This window comes from Telopea speciosissima, chromosome 2 (assembly GCF_018873765.1).
Source record: "Telopea speciosissima isolate NSW1024214 ecotype Mountain lineage chromosome 2, Tspe_v1, whole genome shotgun sequence".
Taxonomy (NCBI): domain Eukaryota; kingdom Viridiplantae; phylum Streptophyta; class Magnoliopsida; order Proteales; family Proteaceae; genus Telopea; species Telopea speciosissima.
This window is the reverse complement of record NC_057917.1, coordinates 20749727-20773192: the sequence shown is the minus strand read 5'-3', so window position 1 is coordinate 20773192 and position 23466 is coordinate 20749727. Positions and strand designations below refer to the sequence as shown.

At 38.1% G+C, this 23466-nt stretch overlaps 2 protein-coding genes across 2 annotated transcripts; both read left to right on the top strand.

Moving 5' to 3' along the window:
• Nucleotides 1-882: 882 nt before the first annotated feature.
• On the top strand, nucleotides 883-1392 carry LOC122650542 (uncharacterized mitochondrial protein AtMg00810-like). The gene has a single exon (XM_043843946.1). It carries the CDS (start codon nucleotides 883-885, stop codon nucleotides 1390-1392), a length of 510 nt encoding a protein of 169 aa, XP_043699881.1.
• A 3453-nt stretch (nucleotides 1393-4845) lies between these two features.
• Nucleotides 4846-5631, top strand: LOC122652671 (dehydration-responsive element-binding protein 1F-like). Its single transcript, XM_043846477.1, has one exon. It carries the CDS (start codon nucleotides 4846-4848, stop codon nucleotides 5629-5631), a length of 786 nt encoding a protein of 261 aa, XP_043702412.1.
• The last annotated feature ends 17835 nt before the right edge of the window (nucleotides 5632-23466 follow it).

The window sequence follows — 23466 nt, the reverse complement described above, 5'->3', positions numbered from 1 at the left end:
ACCCCTCCACTACGTACTCGCCTCTTAAGTGGCCTTTACAATGATCCCTCCACTGCCTTAAATACCCTTATTTCCCCTTCTCCAACCATACCACCTCACCCAACTGAACCCACATGTTATACTCAGGCTGCTAAGGACCCTGAGTGGAGATTGGCCATGTTTGAAGAATTTGCAGCCCTATTGCGGAATGGCACTTGGTCTTTAGTACCACCTCCTACTAATGTAAATGTGGTTGGTTGTAAATGGGTGTACAGGATTAAGCGCAAAGCAGATGGCACGATCGAGCGTTATAAGGCTCGCCTTGATGCTAAAGGATCTCACCAGCAGTAAGGCCTCGATTATGATGAAACTTTCAGCCCAGTTATAAAGCCCACAACAATTCAGACTATTCTCACCATGGCTATATCCAATGGTTGGGCCGTTAGTCAGCTTGATGTCCAAAATGCCTTCCTACATGGCATTCTTAATGAAGAAGTATACATGGCCTAGCCTCAAGGTTTTGAAGATTCCAATCGGCCTAACCATGTTTGCAGATTGCATAAGTCACTGTATGGGGTTAAACAAGCCTCTCGGGCATGGTTTAGTCATCTCTCTCAATTTCTACTTGGGACTGGTTTTTGAGCATCACAGATAGATCCATCTTTATTCATATATAAACATGGCCCCACGGCAACTTATGTGCTAGTTTATGTCGATGATATACTGGTTACAGGGAACCAGCCTGCCCACATCACTACTCTACTCCAACATCTTGCTTCGGAGTTGTCAATCAAGGATCTTGGTCCCCTGAGTTTCTTTCTGGGTATTGAGGCCATGTACCAGAAGGATGGGGTTATTTTGTCTCAAAACCGTTATATTAAGGATCTCCTATAGCTAGCTGGCATGGCTGACTGCAAACCAGTTCTCACAGCAATGGCCACCACCATTAAAGCCTCCTCTGCAGGGGGTGTCGCATTCTCAGATGCAACTAAGTACAGGTCGATCATTGGTGCACTTCAGTATATTACTTTGACTCGTCCTGATGTAGCCTTCTCAGTGAACCGGGTGTGCCAGTTTATGCACAACCCATCTGAAGACCATTGGTCGATGGTGAAACGGATTCTACGCTATCTCAAACACACAATTAAGTATGGGCTTCATATCACAAAATCTCCTTCTCAGGATCTTCAGGCATTCACTGGTGCCGATTGGGCAGGTTATGGTGATGATAGAAAATCTACAGGTGGTTATGCATTCTATATGGGCCCGAATTTGATCTCTTGGGCTTCAAAGATACAGAAGAAAGTTGCCCTATCATCCACTGAATCAAAATATAAGGCTCTTGCCGATGCCTGTGCCAAGTTGACCTGGCTCCAATCTCTATTTGGCGAGCTTGGTCTGTCTACAGCCTAGGCCCTCGTGTTATGGTGCGATAACATCGGGGCACCTATCTCCCCGCCAATCTGATCTTTCATGCTCGCACCAAGCTCATAGAGATTGACTTCCATTTTGTGCGCGGCAAGGTTGCCAAAAAGGAACTCCAGGTCCGATTCATTTCCACAAAAGACCAAATTGCAGACATTATGACTAAGGGACTCGGCGCGACAAGTTTTTCTTTCCTTCGGGACAAGCTGAAGTTTAGATCTCTCCAATCTTCATCTTGAGGGGGTGTATCAGTCATAATAGCCTTCCATTCTTGCACCTACCATTATCAGTCATAACAGCCTTCCATTCTTGCACCTACCATTATCAGCCATAACAGCCTTCCATTCTTGCACTTACCATCATTACATGCAATCCCATGCAATCCTATCTTACCATTAGTTATCTTTCCATTATTGTATGTAATCTCTCTCAATCCCATTATTCATTCAATCACATCTCTCTCTATATGGTAAAGATGATTGAGTTTCCAATCTTGTGGATTCCTCTCACCTCTCCTATAAATATGTACACTCTTGTAATCTTCTAAAGTTAAGGCAATACAATCAAATTCATTATCCAATATAAAGCATCAGATTTTGTTCTTGCTTGCCCTAAACTACGAATTTGTTCTTGCCCTAAATCTCAGGTATAACCCCTTCTTCTCTATCTCTTTGCAACCAATCGCCTCTTCTCCCTCGTCTCTTGTTTCACGATTCTCCAAGCCAATCAATGAAATATGTTCTCTATTTCGTAACCCTTCGTCTTTGTTTTGTAGAAACCCTACTAAGAGAAGAAAGAGAATCGGGGTAGCGATCAAGCATCTCACAATAATCTCACGGTTAAGGGTCAGGTAAAATCCCCTTCTCTTTCCCCATCCTATGTTTCAATTTTTGGTTTCGTTAATCAACCTACTGTGAATTAGCTTTTGAGTGATGGTTGTTTGAAACTATTCCCATCCCATATCATAGATCTAGAGACATACACAGATATTTAAACACTTGAACCTAGACCTCTCTAAGGACTATCTAAGGACTAACTATTGCTTCTCTGACCATATAACACTAATTAATCGATCAGTTTAATAGCTAGCAATCTGAGATTATTCCTTCCATAGTGTAGGACAAACAATAGAAACAATAAAATAAAATAAAATAAAAAAAAAAAGAAAGAAAGTCTGTTCTTTTGATAGTAAGTTCAACTCCATCCAATGGCTAAATGTTGTTGTAGGCTGTAAGTTGCTATTTGTAGTTACTACTTACTAATTTTGAGATACCCCCTTATATCTCTTGATCCAGTCATCAGAATTGACTTGGATTTTGAAGAGTTATTCCATCATAAGATCCCTACCCTTGACTGGACTGGTTGCCACATTAGATTTAGTTAGTTGCTAATTTTGTGTCAAGTTGTTTTCCTGAGTTTTAGTACCCAGGCTGGTCTGCCGATTGAGAGGAGTACCTTGCTATTCAGTTTCATCTCTTTGGTAGGGTGATATTTAAGGAGTGTTACAGGCTTGTGCCTCTGTTATTAGTTATTGTCTAGGTGGGTTTACTTTCTGTTGCTGGAAACTGGTAAAATTTAGCAACCTAAATTGGCTGCAAATTCAAATCTCTGTGATTCCTTAATTCTTTTTAGGTGTCAATAGTGATCATATGATATAATTAGCAGTGTCTGTGCAGAGTACCATCATCGTGTAATGTACATGTGGTTTCTGGATTGCAACTCAGGACAGGTGAGTCAGGTTACAGACAACCAAAGCTGGACAACACTCCCTCAAACTCAACTCAACCCAATATGACTAGTTTGAGTCTAACTTGATTCATGTATCAATTCCTACTAATATTGCATATCTTTGAACTTGCCTTTGCTGTAATATGTGAATTATAGCCTAAACCCAAGAAAAGCAAGCACTAAAACCAATAAAAGACATTGTGAAATGGTTTGAAATAATCAAAGATATGGAATGGAATCAGTTGTTACTATTTTCCATATATTACTTGGTTCATAATTACACTCCACTGAACTATACTTGATTGTATATATTGGATTATAGAATTTTAGAACACTTGGAACATGAGCATATTTTAGGGATGGTGGTTCAAATCCACCAGGGCCCTTTTTTATTCAACTGCTCATAGTATAGTTAGTTATAGTAATAATCTACACAATTTCAAATGGTGTTTTCCATTATCTTTTCTCTCTCAAACATCAATTTCTTTCTTTGGGATATATAGATCACAAAAACATGTCATTGACGTTGTTCAAAAGGTTGATTTCAACAAAGGAGACAATTAAAACCATATGTGGGCTTTCTGATGTGTTCGGTTTTTTTTTTTTAGACTTAATTTTACAGTGGATTACAATTTTCTTTATGATATTATCATTATTAAAAGCAAGAATTTGGTGATTGTGATTGACTGTTTACATTTGGTTATTTATGTTGGATTGCAAGGTAATGACACAATTACATAAGTAGTTGGGTAGTGTTAATAGCAAAGTAATGGCAATTAGTTTGTATAGGAGGAGGGAATTAGTCTGTAAAAACTCTTTTTCTTGTATATGTTGGGTTGAAACAAGAGTTAACGAATGACAAAAACATGGGAACCAAAAAGTTTTTAAATCGGATTCCAGATGAATCCAACTGACAAACTTAGGGTAACCAAATAGTTTTTTAGGACGAATCAAGTCACAGAATCAGGGTAACCAAACAGTTATTCAGAAAAATTCATGTTATAGAATCAAGGGAACCAAACAGTTTATTTTTTTCAAAATACGAATCCAAAGAAAGTCCATCTAGAGATCTCCATTCATAATCATTACATGCTCTCATAGATTTACACAACCAAACGCAATGTTAGATATGTATAGACATACATGAGATGCATTCTAATTTAAAAAAAAGATATTTAATCAAATTAACATATGATATTTGATCGCCCCAACTCTATGAAAGACGAAAATCCCATTTCTAGTAATGCTTCCACACACTCAACCAGTGTCGGGCTTAAAATTAGATAAATACCACACGAGGTCCTCGAAGTCGGCACTCAAATGGCCGTTAAGACGGTAATAATTAAAAAATAAGTTACGAGATCAAACCAGATACGAGGGGACACATTGACTTTTAGAATCCTCGTACGAAAGCCCGCTATAATCTTTTTTTATTGCGTTGCAGTTGTACAAGTTCGAGCAATTTTTTTTGGTTAAAAAAACAAAACACGTGAGTTTTATAAACAACAAAATTAATCCACGTGGATAAAATAAAGTCCCTTTTTTATCGGATCAGTTGATATTTCTTTTAAGCGTGTTCATATTCCGGTAAAAGGCGTGGCCAAATACTCCAATTTTCATGATTATCAATTAGACAGAATACCATACCCTTTAAATGCTCGCTTCAACTACTAACCTCTACGAACTCCAAACCAAAGTGACAAGCCATATTTTATGGAAACTTTTGAAGAAGAATCATCGGCATCGTCTTCATCCAGTGAAATCCTAGCTTCCCAGGCGGCTTGCAACAATCAAATTAATACAGAGCCGCCGGAGCAGGAGCAAGTGCCGCAAGTGGCGGCGGCAGCGAGCACCACCAATATCATAATAACCCAAAAGAGGAAGGCTGGGAGGAAGAAGTTTAGGGAGACGAGGCACCCGATCTTTAGAGGGGTGAGAGAGAGGAACGGAGGGAAGTGGGTGTGCGAGGTTAGGGAACCCAATAAGAAGTCTCGCATATGGCTGGGTACCTTCCCGTCCCCCGACATGGCCGCCAGGGCATACGACGTCGCCGCCATCGCCCTCCGGGGAAAATCGGCCATTCTCAACTTCCCTGATTCCGAATGGATTCTTCCACGAGCCAAGTCATCATCACCGAGGGACATACAGGTGGCAGCTCTCCAGGCTGCCGAGTCATTTCCACCTCATCCTCATGCCGTAACCAGTAGCTGCTCTTCCTTCTGCTCGTCCACTACATCGTCCGCCACTGCTTCTAAGTTGCCACATGTCAATGAAGGAAAGAAGGGTGAAATTACAGAAAACGCAACAGGAGGAGGAGGAGGAGGAGGAGGAGGAGAAAGAGCAGCAGGGGAATCGGCATTGTTCGTGGACGAGGAGGAGTTCTTTAATATGCCGGCACTTATTGACAGCATGGCACAAGGGATGTTGCTAACCCCGCCGTCGATGAACAGCTGGGATGACGTGGATTGCCAAGTGGACTGGTACTTGTGGTCTTACTGACTAATTATTTTATTCTTTTGATTTTTTTTTTGGTAACTGACTAATTAATTTTTGTTTGTTTTCCTTAATGACTAAAATGTGTAAAGTACTTAGTGCTCTTAATAGATTGCAGAGCTTTTTTATTTTTTCCTTTGACCAAGACAGTTCATTACCAAAACGACCATGACCAGTTGACCGTTATCAATACAAAGACCGTACAATACGTGGTGTCCGTGTACTCGTTGCCTCAATACTTGGGGCCACGACTATTACCGAAAAATAAAATGCTTAGGGCTACGACTATTATTAAAGGGTACATTCATGTTTCCTCCTGTTCGATGACTTGTATAAAAGGTGCACACATCTCTTTTATTTTCTTGACATGTGTAAATGGTGTAGACACATTTTATTTTATGAACTATATAGAAGGTGCAGACATATTTTATTTTTGTGACATGTAGAAAGTGCAGACACATTTTATTTTATAAACTATATAGAATGTGCATGCATATTTTATTGTCGTGACATGTATAGAAGGTATAGGAACATTTTATTTTGGTGACCTGTAGAGAAAGTGCAAGCATCTTTTATTTTATGACTCGTATAGAAGGTGCAACATTTTCTTTTACATGCATATTGATTGTAGAATTTATTTGGTTCTGCTTATTGCTATTTGTTGGTATGATATTCTACATGTGTTTTTAAGTATGTTTTATTGCATTTTTTTAAATGATCATATGGAGTTGTTTCGTTTCCTCACTAAGCTTCTTATACCCCTCAATATATATTATGATTAGTTCCGCTGCTATTGTGTTTGAGGATATGGTGATTAATGATTTGGTTCACATTCTGATTCATATTTCCCTAAGACTTGATCTTGTGGACCGTTAACGACCTAAGTTCCTAGACAGATTTGGGAGCATTATACATAGACATGAAGAGAATTATAGATTCCCCATTTGTAGCATCAAAGCATGAAAAATAAGCATTGCAAGACATAGAAGCACACAAATAATGGGAAACATGGATAACATGAATATCACGTAATAAATAAAGGAAAATTCGTACATAAGAAACTACCAAAATGCCCTAGTGAGACCCAAAATAAAGACAAGACGATTAAAGCACCGGTAAAATAAAGAAGAACATCTACAAAGGATCAAAATATGTTGATAGTAATCAAATCAAAATATTCAAAGGAGATACTAAAATCAATGAAAGCTTCGATTAAGGAAAATAAGGAAAAACAGTGAAAACCAACCTATTCTAGAAAATAAAATTAATGAAAAATATAGTAAAACAAAAATATAAATCATAATAAAATCAGGGAAGAAGGCTAAATTAAAGGTGTTGGGAAAACGTTGTGAGGGAGGTTCCTTGCAAAACCCATCCGGTAACAGTGATATGTGATCAGTAGAAAATGAATATAAAATCACTGAAAAATCAGAAAAATATGAAGTAAAAGCTAAAACAACGATAATTTACCTACCTACAACTTGCGTGAAGGGAATAAGACGGTTTGAGTGGCCTAGACTCAGGTTAGAGAAACTTCAAGTCAGAACTGACGCATTAGCACAACAACTTAACCTCCAAAACATGTTCCAACACACGTATAGGAAGGTTTCTAGGGTCTTATGGGATGTCTTTTAGGTCCTAAAAGGTGTCTAGAGGGTGCTAAGGTTGTGGGATTGGAAAGAAAATCGACTCTCGAACTGGGATTCCCCAAATCCTTAGAAAATTGCCAAAAGGGCATGCGATGGAGGGAAAATGGTACCGTTTTCCCAGCGGCTAGTGTTGTTTCCGGATAGAATGAACCTAGTCTGAATGCAGCACCAAGGGGTGTATTTTAGCTGGGTCTAAGCCTATTCCAAGCTTTCTAGCTATGGTCATGGTCTGTAGGGTTAGTCTAGGTCCTGTCTAAGTGTCTCAAAACCATTTACCATTATTTTGAAAATTTATTTTATTCATTTTTAGCCACCTATACTATCACGGAGGCTGAGAACACTACCTAGGGGAAGGGGGACACTACGAACTATAACAAGGGAACCAATTCCATACTTTATGTAGATTCCAAACTCATCATCATCTAGGACCACTCAAAATGGGATGTCTACAGTTTGTCAAAAACACAGTGTAACTACGTACTGGAGGAGGGGTATGGGGAAGAGATAGTTGTTTGGTGGCCAAAAGAGGGGTTACCCATAGAGGACGGAGGCGGAAAGTGGTTAAGGGATGGCGCCATCGAAGGAGGTTTGGGTGATGGTTCAATGGTAGGGGTTTGGATGGCAATGGGTTGGTGGGACAGCCATTTTTAGGTAGAATGGCCAAAAACCTTACAAAAGGAGCTTTGTGGGGGGATCCAGTTAAAATGACCGTTTTGGTGAAGGGGTATCCTTCATCATCTATCTATCTACAACCAAAATGGAGGTTGGGAGAGGGGTGTCTGTCAATACATCCACACAGATTCCAACGAAGGCTAGGCGGACTTGCAGTATGGTCCTCCCATCAGAGTAGAGAAATTGGCCAAGAACAGAGCTGAAGACACTCAATACCTCACACCAAAAGTGCAATGGAAGACTTGGGAGGCAGATCCAGAGGGAGAGAGAATTGAGGTCAAGATGGTTGACCTGGAGGTACCGATTCCATTGCCGAAGGAGGATCGGTTTTCTACCAATATTCCAAGGACCTCCTTCTAACAAACAACATTTGACCATGAGTTTTCCATTGCTTTGAAAGTGAAGATTTCACTACGGGGAAAGGGGGGCGCGACTACTGATGAAAATCCTGACCAGACAATTGTCCCATTTCTTTGCTTCGTGGAGCATAAGGTCCTCTTCATAATGGGCAGCTTTAGCACCCCCGATGTTGGTGGGAGGCACAAAGTGGAGTGGAAAGCCTTCTCCCAGAATAACCAAAGAGGGAGGACCATGACAAACCTCTGGGAGTGGGGAGGCAGATGGAGAGGGTGGATGGAAGGAGATTCTACGTTGTGGTGGAACCACCCCAGAATGGCCAGACATAAGGGAGGAGTCAGAACCTTTATGTTTATGGAGAGATACGTATATCCCCCAGCATTAGAAAGTTGAAGATTTCACTTACTATTGAAAAACCAGTTTTGCAAACGATGGCAACCCGAATATTTGAAGCTTAGCTGTAATCAAATTTTGGTTCACTTCCTTGGTCTCATATGGCTCGGCTCAATTGAACAAGATTGGTTCAGATTTTGGTTCCATTACATATGATGTAAGCAAGCACTAAGGCATGGCAACTTAAGGAGTTCAATAAATCACATGCGTGGACATCAGCCCATACATATTATACATAGAAAATAAGAGTACGAGCTGCCACATGTCATAAGAGGAGGTGGGACTCTAAGAGTATGTATGGTAATCTTCCAAAAAATGGATTCTGGTGTTTTTTCTGATTTTGGGGATAGAATTATAACAGATTATGTATGGGTTGTCCGGTCCATTTCTGTGATTTTTTGAAACAAACCGGATGATATAATTGATTCTGGCAAGCTTTTGAGAAACACCAAAATGTTGTTTCTCACATTTTAGAATTGATTCTACCAATTTTTTGGTGAAAAAACTTGGACTTAAGTGAATCAAGGACAGTGATGGCATTTACCATCAAAACATAACAAAACTTAAAATCACACCCTAAAATCTCACGAGGAACCTCGGCTTCGGGAGCAGAGACTCGTCTTCGTTCTCATTGGCATCGCCATCGCAACCCTCATCTTCATACTGATTCCATCTTCCTCCTCTTCGTCTTCCATCCCATCGATATACGGCAACAAGTATGAATCGATCCCTGAGGTGTATTTCCCTATGGGATCTGGGTTCTGTTCTTTTCGTTTCATTTGATTTTCTCTATATTTTGTTCAAGTGATCATGTGTTGAATGAACTTTCACTTTCTCAACTTCTGCTCAAGAAGAACTATCTTTTGATAATCGTTGTTTTCTTCAAGTTCTAATATTGGGCACACATTTTCTATCCCCTAAAGCTTTGAACTTTGACAAATTGCATTGGGGTTCTCTGTTTTGTTGGTTTTCCGTTCTCTGCTCTGTTTTTTTTTTTTGGGTTAACCCTTCTTTCCATCTGATTCCGATCCCAAGCTTCTTGCTTGGATCTGGTCGTAATAGTTTCAGAAATTTTGGGGTTAACGCATAGTTTATTCTCGTGATTTTCGGGAACGAACGAACCTGAATTGAAACTTGGGAAACTTCAAACTTGCAGAGTTTAGATAATTGGAATTGGGTTATTAGGTAATCCTTCTATATTTGAATGGTGTTAGTGAGTAGTGACTAAAAACAGTGTGGAACAATGACAGGGGTTCGGAGCTGTTACGATGAAGAGAAAAGAACAGCCGAGACATTAACGATGGATTACCACACAGGGGCTTTGGGAAAGCTATGTGATTTAGGGTTTATGAACCATACATGTTTCTGTGTATTTGTTGTAGAAGAATCAATTTTTCACCATACAACATTTGTTGATACAGAAATACTCCAAAAATCCAAAAATAGAAAAAATCGATTCTGATTTAGAACCAATTTTTTGAAACAGAATGATTACCATACATACCCTAACTCCCTCCACATGCCACCCACGACTCCCATCTCTCCTAAATTCTCTCTTCCCTAAATTAATCCCAATCTCTCTTCCCTCAAGTCTCTCTCTAATTTTTCTCTCTCACGTCTCTCCCTCCCATCTCTCTCAAATCTCTTTTCTCTCCCATGATCTCTCTTCTAAAATCCCATTCCTCTCAAAACTCTCCATGTAATCCTATCTTTCCTAAAATCCCCCATCTCTCCTAAAATCTCTCGCCCTTCCCTAAATAACTCTCCACGACTCTCTATCTCTCATATAATAAAAATCCCTCTCTCATTTTCCCTCTCTCATTTTTTGGTTTTTCTTTTCTTTTACTTTTGTTTGGATCTTGGGTTCGACAAGGGAAGGAGAGAGTGATCACGCAGCAACAGCCTCATTGTCATTAGTACAGCCGCTCCAACTCTCCACTTGCATTTCATCACCATGAAGAATAGTTGTTGCCCCCTGTCAATTAGCCCCATGAATAGCTAAGTATCTTCTATCTTTAGGTGTAGATGAAGCATTGAATTTTGTTAATTAAGCGTATGCGAAAGATGATAGTGATCGGCAAGATATGCTATAACTAGAATGAATTGCAATTATCATTGTGTGGTATCATTAGGCTTGTAGTTGTAATGAACCGAAGTGTGCACCAGTAATTAGTAAGAAGCTGAAGACAGTCTGTTCTCATCATTTTTTTCTTCTTCATCGATTTTTATTTGTTCATTAGTTCATAGTTTATTTTTAATTGCATTCTAGATAATTGTTTTTGAAATCACTTTACATCATCTTAAGTAATTTAGCCTTCCAGTTTCTCGTGGATTTTTCTATGGTATTATATGCCTGAAGATTGTACATCACAATTTTGTCTCTTATCATAAGGTAGGAGGAGTGTTTGCTGCTTATAACCATTATCTCAGAAAGATGGAATATTATGTGTTCGAAGTTAAGCTTTGCTAGGAGAGTTTTCTAACAGAGAGAGATCAATAGTAAAGTTGGCAACTTGCCTAAGGGTGTACTTCGGGTAATTGGCTACCCAATTGTTTTGTTAAAATTACTGGGAGTGCATGATGTGGATAGGTTTGTCTTTTATACATATGCATATATACATATGTAGAACCTTTATGCCCATATATCTCTGCAAGCGATTCTATTTATGTTGGGTTCACCAGTTCCTTTTGGATTATCATAATAAAATGCATGATTGTTATGGTACCTCCATTTTGATGTTGAAGTCTTCAATATTTTCATATTCTTTGTGCTCTGTTGATCTTTGTATCAATTTCTCAACTACTTGCAGGTAAGTAAAATCTACAAAACATAAACTATAGTTATTAGATTATCTTATACCGTATCAACCATTGTCAGTCAATTCTGATACTAAGTTGCCTGAGAAACGGCTATTGGAGCTTGTCCTTGATGTACTGCAAAAGTAAAATATCCACTATGGGGAGAAGTAAAATAGTTGGAAGATGGCCTCAATTATACATAAATTAGAGAACTATGCTATTACATTGAGTTTTCTATTGAGTGATTCATTTTCTTATTTTATGAATGTCTTCTAATTCAGGAGAGATACAAAACGAATTTTTGGGTTACTATGACATTATCAAAGTCCCATGGATCTAGGCCCCATGAGGGCAAAACTTCAGGGAAGAATGTATGCACCATTTGAACAATTTGTGGTTTTCTCTTACTTCATTTTTCATTTTCTTTTTCCTCTTCTTTTTCACCCTATATCCACTTTCACCCCTGCTTTTTTCCTCTTCTTTTTCACCCTATATCTACTTTCACCCTTGCTTTGGTTGATTGTTTCAGGGCATACAAAGTAATGGTTTTCATTTTGTATCTCTTAGATTGGCTTTATTCCCAATCTGGTTCATTTATGGAAACCTCCATGTTTCGGTATTTAAAAATAGTGTTAGTATCATATTTTTACAAGGCACTATATCACTTGTTTCTCTTATCTGTTCAACTTGTCTCTGATTTTCCCATGATAACTATTGCTAAATAAGTGGGTCATGTGTCTGAGTTTAAATAGCACAACTAATTAAGGGAGCCATCTGATTAATTTTGTTGCAGATACTTGACCCGATATCTGTAATTAATCTTTTTTTTTATAAATCAACTTACACATAAAATTTTTCCTTTGACTATCACACATCAGCTAATTAGTTATTATATGGTTAATTCCTATTTATTAAGAAAATATTTCAATGTTATTCTTAACTGAATTCGATAAGTTATAATTTTTGAGGTTCGTGTTCTAGCAGATCTAGCAAAAAAGGTGTTTTTTGCTCTTAAGAAGTAATCTTGAGACCTTTGCAGTCGAATTCTCCTTGAAAAAATGAAATTATAGAAGGCCTCAAGGTGAAGCTGGAAATTTGAATCTTATCTCAATTCACAAAGTTGCTACCAATTTGAAAATCAGTTGAATGACCACAGATATAGCATCAATAAATAGGTCATATTCCCTAGCATCAATAAATAGGTCATATTCCCTTTATGAGCCCTCAAGGAAATAAAGCCAAACAAACCCAAAGTTCTCCATGTTGACCCGATATCTTATGACAATCTTCCTGATAAGATGTTTTACTTCTAATACAAACTTCTGTGTTTTCTATATTGAGTATCAACACTAATTCCTAAATATGAAAATCTTGAGAAGGCACTCATTTTACAAGCAGCAATTAGGTAGCTACATTTAAGTATCCAAGTGGCATATAATTTAAGTAAGACTTGTGAATGTGGGCATTAAAAGTAATATTCATCATTTTATCTTATCAATGGGATTAGGAGTCCATTCACATAATAACATTCTTCCATTCTACATTGTGTATTTCATTATCTCATTTCCTCCCTCAACAGGTCTAGAAGAACTAATCTGTATGAAGTTGATCGTTGATCGACGAACAGATCTTTGGCTTCTTGCCTCAGTGAGGACGAGTCTATATCATCAACAGTTTATAATAGATCAAAAGCACTTGAGCCTATACACTAATGTTTTTCTTTTATCTAATATTAAAATAGTTGGGACTAGGAGGACAAAAGAAAAATATTAGTGACTTATAGCCACAAGTGCTTTTGATCTATTATAAACAGTTAATGATATAGACTCGTCCTCACTGAGGCAAAAAACCCAAGATATGCCTGATGATCAACGATCCACTTCATACAGATTAGTTCTTCTAGAACCTTTTAAGGGAGGAAATGAGATAATGAACTACACAATGTAGAATGGAAAAATCTTATTTGGTGAATAGACTGAATAAATTGCTTGTAAAACGAGTACCTTCTCAAGGTTTTCATATTTAGAGAAATTGGTATTGACATTTAAGATAGAAAACACAGAAGTTTGTATTGTCATAAGATCTTCAAAAAGCATGAAGAGTCAACTTGGAGGACCATGGGTTTGGCACACAGTATTTCCTTGAAAGATCATAAGGGGATATGGCATATTTATTGATGTGATATCTGTGGTCATTCCATTGGTTTTCAAATTGGTAGCAACCTTGTTAGTTGAGCTCAGGTTCAAACTTCTAGCTTCACCTCGAGGCCTTTTTATAATTTCGTTATTTATTGATGTGATATCTATGGTCATTTCACTGGTTTTCAAATTGGTAGCAACCTTGTTAGTTGAGCTTAGGTTCGAACTTCTAGCTTCACCTCGAGGCCTTTTTATAATTTCGTTTTTTAAGGAGAATTTGACTTCAAGGGTCTCAGGATTACTTCTCAGAGCAGAAAACACAATTTTTGCCAAATCTGCTAGAGGATAAACCTGGAAAGTTGTAATTTACCGAATTTAGTTAAGCATAACATTGAAATATTCTTAGTACTTCTCAATAATAAGAATTATATTTACCCCATTAAACAAAGATTTTAGGATCCTACCTACTTGAAAAAGATAGTGGTAGTAGAGGCATTGAATTGCATCCGCATTTTTTTATATAAAAAACACATCTGACAAATAAAAGAATAACCAATTAGTTGGTGTTTGATAGCCAAAGGAAAAATAAAACAACTTTTATGTGGAAGTAGATTTAGGAATAAAAATACTTAATCACAGATATAGGGTCATGTATCTGCAACAAAAATTAATCAGAGGACCTACTTAAAAATTAGATGTGTTGTTCACAGTCGGACACACAACCCACTTAGAAATTGATCAGATGGTACAACTAGCACAGTACCTTTAGCATCAGTTGTCATGAAAAAACCAGAGACAAGTTGTAAGAGAAGAAAGTGATATAGTGCCTTCTGAAAATATGATACAGACCCGGAGGTTTTTAAAAATGAATAAGATTGGGAATAAAACCAATCTAAGAGATAGAAAATAAAAACCATTACTTTATATCTCCTGAAACAAACAACCAAAGTAGAGGTGGAAATGGATATAGGGTAAAGAAGAAGAGGAAAAAGAAAATGGGTAATGAAAAAGAAAACCTCAAATTGTTCAAGTGATGCATATATTCCTCCCTCAAATTTTGCCCTCATGGTGCCAAGATCCATGGGGTCTTTGATAATGTCATAGTAGTAAGCCTTGACAAAACAATGGAGGATATTTTGTTATAATAATAATTAAAAAATGACCATTACACAAACCTCTCTCCTCAATTAGAAGATATTCATAAAATAAGAAAATCGATCACTCAATGGAAAATTCAATTTAACAGCATAGTCCTCTTAATTATGACTAATTGAGGCCATCTTCCAACTATTTTACTACTTCCTAAGTTGAAATACACAAAAATTACTTTTGCAAAATATCAAGGACAAGCTATAATAGCCATTTCTCAGGCAACTTAGTATCAAAAAATGGCTGACAATGGCTAATATGATTATACGATAATCAAATTACTATTTGCAATTTATGGTAGGTATATTTATTTAGTTCTATGTACTGTCGTACTATCCCGATATTTTGCTTTGTTTGTTATGCACCTTTTTTCCGGCGGGGTGAGTGTCTTTTAATGCATTAAGTACTATTTTGTATATATATATCATATATATTTTCCTTATAGTGCTGCGTAAGGTCGACAGCTAACACTTTATTTATTCAACCAATTACTTTTTCGCATGGATCCTCCTGTTTTCTGATTTATTGTTCTTTTCTTGTTATCATGTCTTCTCATCCTTTCCTAGCTAGGGCGTCTCCTGTATGCGACGTGCCGCATCGACGCCCAGATGCGATGATAAGTAGGTAAGGGCAAAGGGAGAAATTTTGTCAGCCTAGAAACGTAGGATTAGATTGGCTTCCTGGAATATTGGATCCTTAATGGATAAGAGCTTGGAGTTGATAGATGTTTTGAGGAGACGAAGGATCAATATATATAGCTTGTATAGATCTAAAGAACTGCGTAGTGGAAATCAAGAGATGAGGTGATAGGATTATATTCATCAAACTAGTGTTGGAGAAAGAGGTTGCCAATATCGTTTGCGCTTACTCTCCCCAGACAGCACTGTATAAAAGTAGTAAGCGCCAATTTTGGGACCACTTAGATGAGTTAGTGCAAGGTTTAGGCCCATTGTGAACACTTTCTTTGAAAAAAGAGAGGAACAAATAGTTACCTACAAAAGTGAGATTCATGCCAGTCAAATAGATTTCTTCCTAACTAGAAGGGCAAACAAATTGTTGTGTAAGGATTGTAAGATTATTTTTGGTGAGAGACTCGCCACCCAACATAGACTAGTGGTCTTGCATATGTGCCTCAAGGCACAAAAGCGTACGAGGGAATCTATGTACCCTAAGATAAGATGGTGGACACTAAAAGGGGAGAGTCCCCAATCACATTTATTAAAAATGTAGTCAAACAAGGAAAGTGGGACTTTGAGGAAGACACCAATGTGATATGGAGCGAGATGATGACTTGTATTAAGAGGGTTGCCAAAGAAGTACGAGGAAAAGAAAAGGGTAGGCATTAGGCCCTTAGGGAGACTTGGTGAGATGAGGAGGTAAGGGATGAGGACATTGTGAGGAGATGAGTATGTGGGGTTGGTTAACCAAGTTATTTAACAAGATTATGATCACAAGGAAAATGTCAGATTGATTACAGGAGAAGCATTGTACTTCCGATCTACAAAATAAGGGTGATGTCTAGAGTTGCAATAACTATAGAAGTATAAAACTAATGAGTCATACTATGAAACTTTTGGTGAAGGTAATTGAAGCCAATCTGAGAAGAGAGACTCATATCTCAAAGAATCAATTTGGTTTTATGCCAAGTAGATCCCCGACAGAAACTATCTACTTAGAAGGATCTCCATATGGTTTTTGTTGACCTGGAGAAAGCCTATGACAAAGTCCCTAGAGATTTAATCCTGCATGTTCTTGCGAAAGAGGGGTTTCTAGTAAGTATATAGAGGTCATTATGGATATGTATGAGGGTTTGGTGACAAATGTGAGATTGGGAGGCCAACGCAAGGAATTCCCAATTACATTCCCAATTACAGTTGGGTTACATTAAGGGTTAACCCTAAACCCTTATTTGTTTGTGCTTATCATGGATGAATTAACCAAGAACATAGACAAGGTACCATGATGTATGCACTTTGCCAATGATATCATTTTGGTGGATGAAACAAAAGCAGGGATTAACGATAAGTTAAAGTTGTGGAGATAGACCTTAGAAACAAAAGGGTTTAAGATTAGTCGATCAAAGATGGAGTAACTGTGTGACCAACATATTCCTTTGAAGCTTAAAGGAAAGTACTACAGGACTATTGTCCAACCTGCTATGATGTATGGGGCAGAATGTTGGGCAGATAAGAAGTGTCATATAATGAAGCTATGTTGCAAAGATGAGGATGTTAAGATGGATGTGGGAAAAACTAGCAAGGATAAAGTGAGGAAGGAACGTATTAGAGCCGATGTGGAGATAGACTCAAACACAATACATTGCATGGTTACTCTCCTTAAGACTAAAATGCCCCTTATGGTGCAAAACGGGTTCTTGTGAATCAACCTCCAAGAAAAAATACCCTTGCAGGTCCTTCCAATTGTAGTTGCAGTTGCTCACTAGGCCATGTCAGGACGTGCTCGAGGTGTACTCAATCAACCAAGGGATGTGAAAGACCTCTAAAAACAATGAAAATGGAGAAAAACTAGGGAGAGAATTTGAAAGAGTTTGTGTATAAGAGAGAGAGAGAGAGAGAGAGAGAGTGTAGAACAATTGGAATCCCTTTTCTCAAGTGTCCAAAATGTCCTCTATTTATAGAGGAAAGGACTCATTGGAAGCACCATTCCCAAAGGATGTGATTCTCAAAGAGACATGAAAACTAGTTGACAATGGCACTCGATGAGTGCACGATGACACTAAAAAGGAATCATCAACACCGACAATACTTAGGCCGGCCCTGGACAGCCAACTGTCAATGTCGGACACTCATGTCGAACGACGGACAGAGACTAGGGGTATGGGAAGGGGTCTTGACAAACCTCGACACTCCCATGCTCTTTGGCTCGGCGCTCAACAAGCAATACCAGATGCTAGGAAAATTGATCTCGTTTTTTGGAAGGTGAGTTAGTGTTTCCATTATCCCTCTACAAGGGAAAGAGGGCAACAATGGTAGAGGAGCTCTCGGTACCAAGAAAACAGTTTTAGGAACATTGAATAAGGGCAAATGAAATTTCACTAGGAGGATAAAAACAAAGATCGAGGGGGCCAACAAGACTGTGTTAGAACTTAGAGGAGCTACAATAAAACATATAGCTCAGTGACGCCAACATGGTAGCGTCTCGGATGATGTTGCATTGATGGGGCAACACCTCTAACAGTAACATCTGGTACATGCTTAAATCTGGAGGCAAAGGTAAAGGTCAAGGGTTGCAAAATTATATGGCATATCTATATCGGAGCTATCGTTCCACTTGATTAACATTTTCTTCATGGGGAAGGGAAAAAAAAAACATGACTCAACCATGACCAGGTTTGACTTGCCTAAGTCACCAAGTTTTGTGGAGGGCGAGTCGAATTGGAAAACCTGATTTTCCAACTGAGTCCATTACATCGGTTAGATTGGTATCATGAGGGCATTTATATAAAAAAAACAAGGGAAACGAAATATGACATTAGAACTTAATTGCACCATTTTCTCAGTAGCATTTTGTTAGTAATCTCATTTATAAGGTTTTCTTCTTCTTCTTCTTTTTTTGGGGAGGGGGAGGGGGAACGGGATGGGATTGGGGTCTTTCAATGCATACCGACTCACGAGCTTAATGTGAGTTAAAACATATAATTATTAACAAGCCACCAAAGCATAATGGCAAAATTTTACAAATCCACTCTAAAAAGAGAAAAAAAAAAGAGTTTATGTTCTATTATTTATTTTCCTTTTCCTCACTACAATACCCACCCATTCTTCTCGCTAAGTTTAAAATAACATACAAACAACATATTTGGGTCTAAGTCCATATCCCTCTTTGTCTCACACTATAGCAGCAAATCCATATCCAAAGACATTTCAATCTCGAAATTTTTATCACCAACGATAGATGTACCCCATATCTCATCAAATGTAGACAAAAGACTGTAATTATCAGGAAAAATCATCGTATTGATAGAATATAAATCTGGGATGTCGCTAAAACCATAATTGGGCACTAAGTCATCACCTACAAAAAACTCAAATACTCTTTGCAAATTGAATTGGAGGTCCAATCATGGTATTAGGAGTCAACATGCTTGCGTCAATACATGCATTACTTTCATTATCTGCAAAAGATTCAACACTATCTACAAGCTGATTTGAAGGTTCGATCATGGCAATAGGAGTTTGCATGTTTGCGTCAGTGTATACATTGCTTTCATTATCTGCAATATTTGAAGTTTCAATCAAGCTGTTGATGCAATTTTGTATGAGAGAACTTGATGTTTTATGTTTTGAGCTTTCAAATTTTCGTCTGGATAATTGACTTCTTTTTATTGCATTCCAGTGGTTCTTTATGAAATTTGAAGTCCTCCCTTTTAGCTTCTTTGCAATTTCTGGTCATTTATTTCCTAATTCAGTATGGGCCTTAATTATAATCTTGTCTTCCTCCTCAGTCCATTTAGCTTTCTGTAAGTAAAATACACTTAGACAAACGACAGAGCGCTCTATTTTTCTATAGTGCACGGAAGAAGAAGAAGAACTGTGATGTTCGGCCCTAAATGATTAAGCCATCATTCCCTGCATTGCTTTCATGTTCTTCCTTTCAAATTCTGAGCAACTTGAGACCAACTTTTCAACCTTTGCTCCCCCACCAAGTGCTCTAAAATTCTACACATAAACAACTTTGTGATCAATGCTTGTTCTTGAAGAAGAAAGAAACCAAGATGCTTTCTGGATGAAAACAAAACATTTTATACAAGATGATTCATCATTCATGATAAGAAGGAAAAAAATTTACCTATCCTCTTCAACTGTCAGACTAGTCTTCTTTTGGGCTATTTTTGCAGTAGTGCATGCCATCTACTCAGGTGAAAATGGCAAGTTAGGTGATCCTACTTAATCACAAATTCAAAGAGGGATCCCTATCTTGGGCAAGAACGACTTCGGGTGCGATTCTCCATTTGCTAAAGTTTCAAATTTATTGAAATAAGAAGGATCAACTACAAATTTCGAATTTGGCAATAAGCATAAACATGAAACTGATCATTTTTATGGAAATCTTGGAGATATCCTTTGGATGAGAAAACATCTAAAAGAAACCCATCTCCGATTCCTAGTTGCACGTAATTTTCTGACAAAATTTTCTGTTGGAATACCATCTTTGTATTTGGTATCAAACTCCATGGGGGAGGGATTTGAAGAAAGAGAAACAAAAACCAAAGTAAACGGCTAAAGATTTTTGAGTTGTGGATTGTATACTAAGAAGGAACCAAAGACAACCGATAACTCAAAAACCACTCTAACTGTTTTCTTTGGTTTTTGTTTCTCTCACATCAAATCTCTCTACCAGGGAGTTTGATACCAAATACAGAGATGATCTACTGGCCAAAAATTTTATCTGAAAATTACGTGAAACTGAAAATCAGAGACAAGTTTCCTTTAGATACTTTCTCATCCAAAGGATATCTCCAAGATTTCCACCAAAATGATCAGTTTCATGTATATGGCATATTGTCAAATTCAAAATTTGTAGTTGATCCTTCGTATTTCAATAAGTTTGAAACTTTAGCGAATGAATCTTCTTCAAATTTCATTGTCTCTGATTCGATACCCCTTATAGAAGGTGGAGCTATAGAGAAATTTCAAACTTGGGCTTTCATGAATTTTTCCCCTAGAATCGCACCAGAGGTCATGCTTTGCCCAAGATAGGGATCCCTCTTTGAATTTTTGAGAAGTAGGATTGGCTAACATGGCATTTTTATTCCTGAGCAGATGGCATGCACCACTACAAAAATAGCACAAATGAAGACTGGTCTGGTTTCTGTCTTTCCTTCTTTCTTCTTCAAGAACAAGCATTGATCACAGTACTTGGTGGGGGAGCAAAGGTTGTGAAAAGTTGGTCTCAAATTGCTCAAAATTTGAAAGGAAGAACAAGAAAGAAGTGCAAGGACAGATGGCTTAATCATCTGAGGCCGAACATCACGGTTCTTCTTCTTCTTTTTCTTAAGTCCAAAATTGGTGGTTTTGACACCATGTACTTTCTTCTCATCAATGGATAGAAACATGTTTTTACATAAAAGTAACATACTTATACATTGTAAGAGCTAAATGGACTAATGACTGAGGAGGAAGAAAAGATTATAATGATGGTCAATACTGAATTAGGAAATAAATGAGCAAAAATTGCAAAGAAGCTAAAAGGAGGACTGAAAATTCCATAAAGAACCACTGGAATGCAACAAAAAGAAGCCAATTATCAAGACAAAGATTCGAAAGCTCAAAACATAAAAAATCAAGTTCTCTCCTATAAAATTACATCAACAGCTTGATTGAAAGTTTAAAACTTCAAACATTGCAGATAATGAAAGCAATTGCACTAATGCAAACATGCAGACTCCTAATGCCATGATCGAACCTTCAACTCAACTTGTAGAGTGTTGAATTTTTTTGTAGATAATGAAAGCAATGTATGCATTGACGCAAACATGGGACACCTAATGCTATGATTGAACCTTCAACTCAGTTTGCAGATAGTGTTGAATTTTTTACAGGTGATTATATTCCATCAATATGATGATGTTTCTTGAGAATTACAGTCTTTTATCTACATTTGATGAGATGTCGGGCACATCTATCGTTGGTGATAAAAAAAAAATTCAAAATGGAAATGCCATTGGATATGGATTCACCGCTACAATGTGAGACAAAGAGGGATATGGACTTGGTAGAGATGATCACTCAAGCCTTTTCATCATTTTGTCTTAGAAGTTAAATCATAATATAGTATACTATAGTGTAGTATAGCAGCGAGAAGAATGGGTGGGTATAGTGAGGAAAAGGAAAATAAATAATAGAAAAAAAGACTTTTCTTTTCTTTTTTTGGAGTGGAGATGGATATATGGAATAGAAACTATTGGCTTGTTACTAATGTTATGACATTTATTGCTTAATTCTCCATTGAAAGTTTGGTCATTATGCTTTGGTGGCTTGCAAATAATTAAATGAGATTACTAACAAAATGCAAGTGAGAAAATTGTGCTATTGAGGTCCAGTGTCATATTTGGTTTCCCTAATTTTTTATGTAAATGTCTTTTTCTTTTAACCCGAATATTACCCAGGACCCGGGCCAGCCCTTAAGATTTTATTAATAACCAAAAAAGAATAACGAATACAAGGAGGGACGTACCACCTTACCCTGACTCAACAGAGCAAACCTCTCAACTCACAAAGGACCCAATTTCAAATATCCTTATAGGCAAAAACCTATACACTACCTCCTTAAGACAGGCAAGCCAGCTCTGTCATCCCGAAGAATGCACTGCAGCTCCCCTGGCAATTGGCTTCCATAATGGAACACAATAAAAGAACCTAAGTCACATGCTAGATTTTCCATCTAGTCAGCCGCCCTGTTACTTTCTCTATATGCAAAGGAAATCAATGGCCGAGTAGAGCCAATTAGGGTCATGACTTCCTGGAACTAGTAGTACCATCCTCTCCAAAGATTACACTTTTTGAGATTGACCATTCCAACTGTGGAAGCAGAGTCCGAATTCACCACAAACTCCTCAAGGCCTAAGTCTTGGCACAGTTTCAAGCCATCTCTCAAAGCTCTTAGCTTAGCAATCGAATTTGTGCAAACACCATAGAAATTCGAGAAAGCTGCTAAGACAACACCCTCTTTATCCCTGATAATCCCTCCATCCCCGCCAACTCTAGGACTCCATCCATATTAAGCTTAACTGAGGCAAAAGGTGGGCACTAATAAACTGGGATAGGCCATTTCAGCCTGAGGGGAGGGGCAAATAAATCAAAACACTGAAAAATCAGACCATCTCTAGAGGAAGTCGAGCATTTGATCTTGGGCAGGTACGAAAGGCTTTTCACCCAGGATCTAATGCAATCAATAATAGAACCAGTCGTGCACCTTTGTTCCCCATGCCTCCTATTATTCCTTTCCTTCCAAAGCTCCCAAACAATTAGGGAAGGTAAAAGCCCTGCTACAAAGGCACTGAGGTTGCTACAACTCGCCCCCTCATGCCAAAGAAAGATACAACTTCTGACGTCCTGTGAAGGCAGCACCTTAACATCAAAGACACCTTAAAAAAACCCCCAAACCATTGTTGCAGTACCACTTGAAACCAAGCAATGATCTGTTGTCTCCCTCCTTGGACTCCCGCAACAAACGCATTTGGAAGCCAGGGGAATACCCACAGACATTAAAGTCCCATCTATAGGAATATTCCCATTAAGGAGCTGCCAAGTAAAAAAGGCTATCTTCGTGGACAACGTGTGGTTTCAAATTCATCTAGCATAGGTTACCTCATCCGACCTGCGCCGCACCTCATTTCAAGGCTGATTTGGCTGTGAAATGACCGTCACTGGTGCTCAACCACACCAAAACATCTTCCTTATCAAAAAAAGCAATATTACCATTTAAAATGCTTGGCCTGACCCCTGCAGAGTCAATCTGGTTCAACAAGTCCAGCCTCCATTCTCCCTCCTCATTTACCGCATCCTTAACTTGCAAGCCCATGTCAACAAGAAGAGCCCCCACCAATTATCTAACCAGAAAAGAACATCGCTTGAGCCAAGTAACCAATTAGACTTTGCCAGAATGAACTCCTTATATGCCAGAGCATTTCTCCACGACTTCAAACCTAACCCACACGACCC

Bases quoted from the DNA above. Each gene is read 5' to 3' on its own strand.
- LOC122650542 (XM_043843946.1), top strand. From the start codon at position 883: ATGGCTGACTGCAAACCAGTTCTCACAGCAATGGCCACCACCATTAAA.
- LOC122652671 (XM_043846477.1), top strand. From the start codon at position 4,846: ATGGAAACTTTTGAAGAAGAATCATCGGCATCGTCTTCATCCAGTGAA.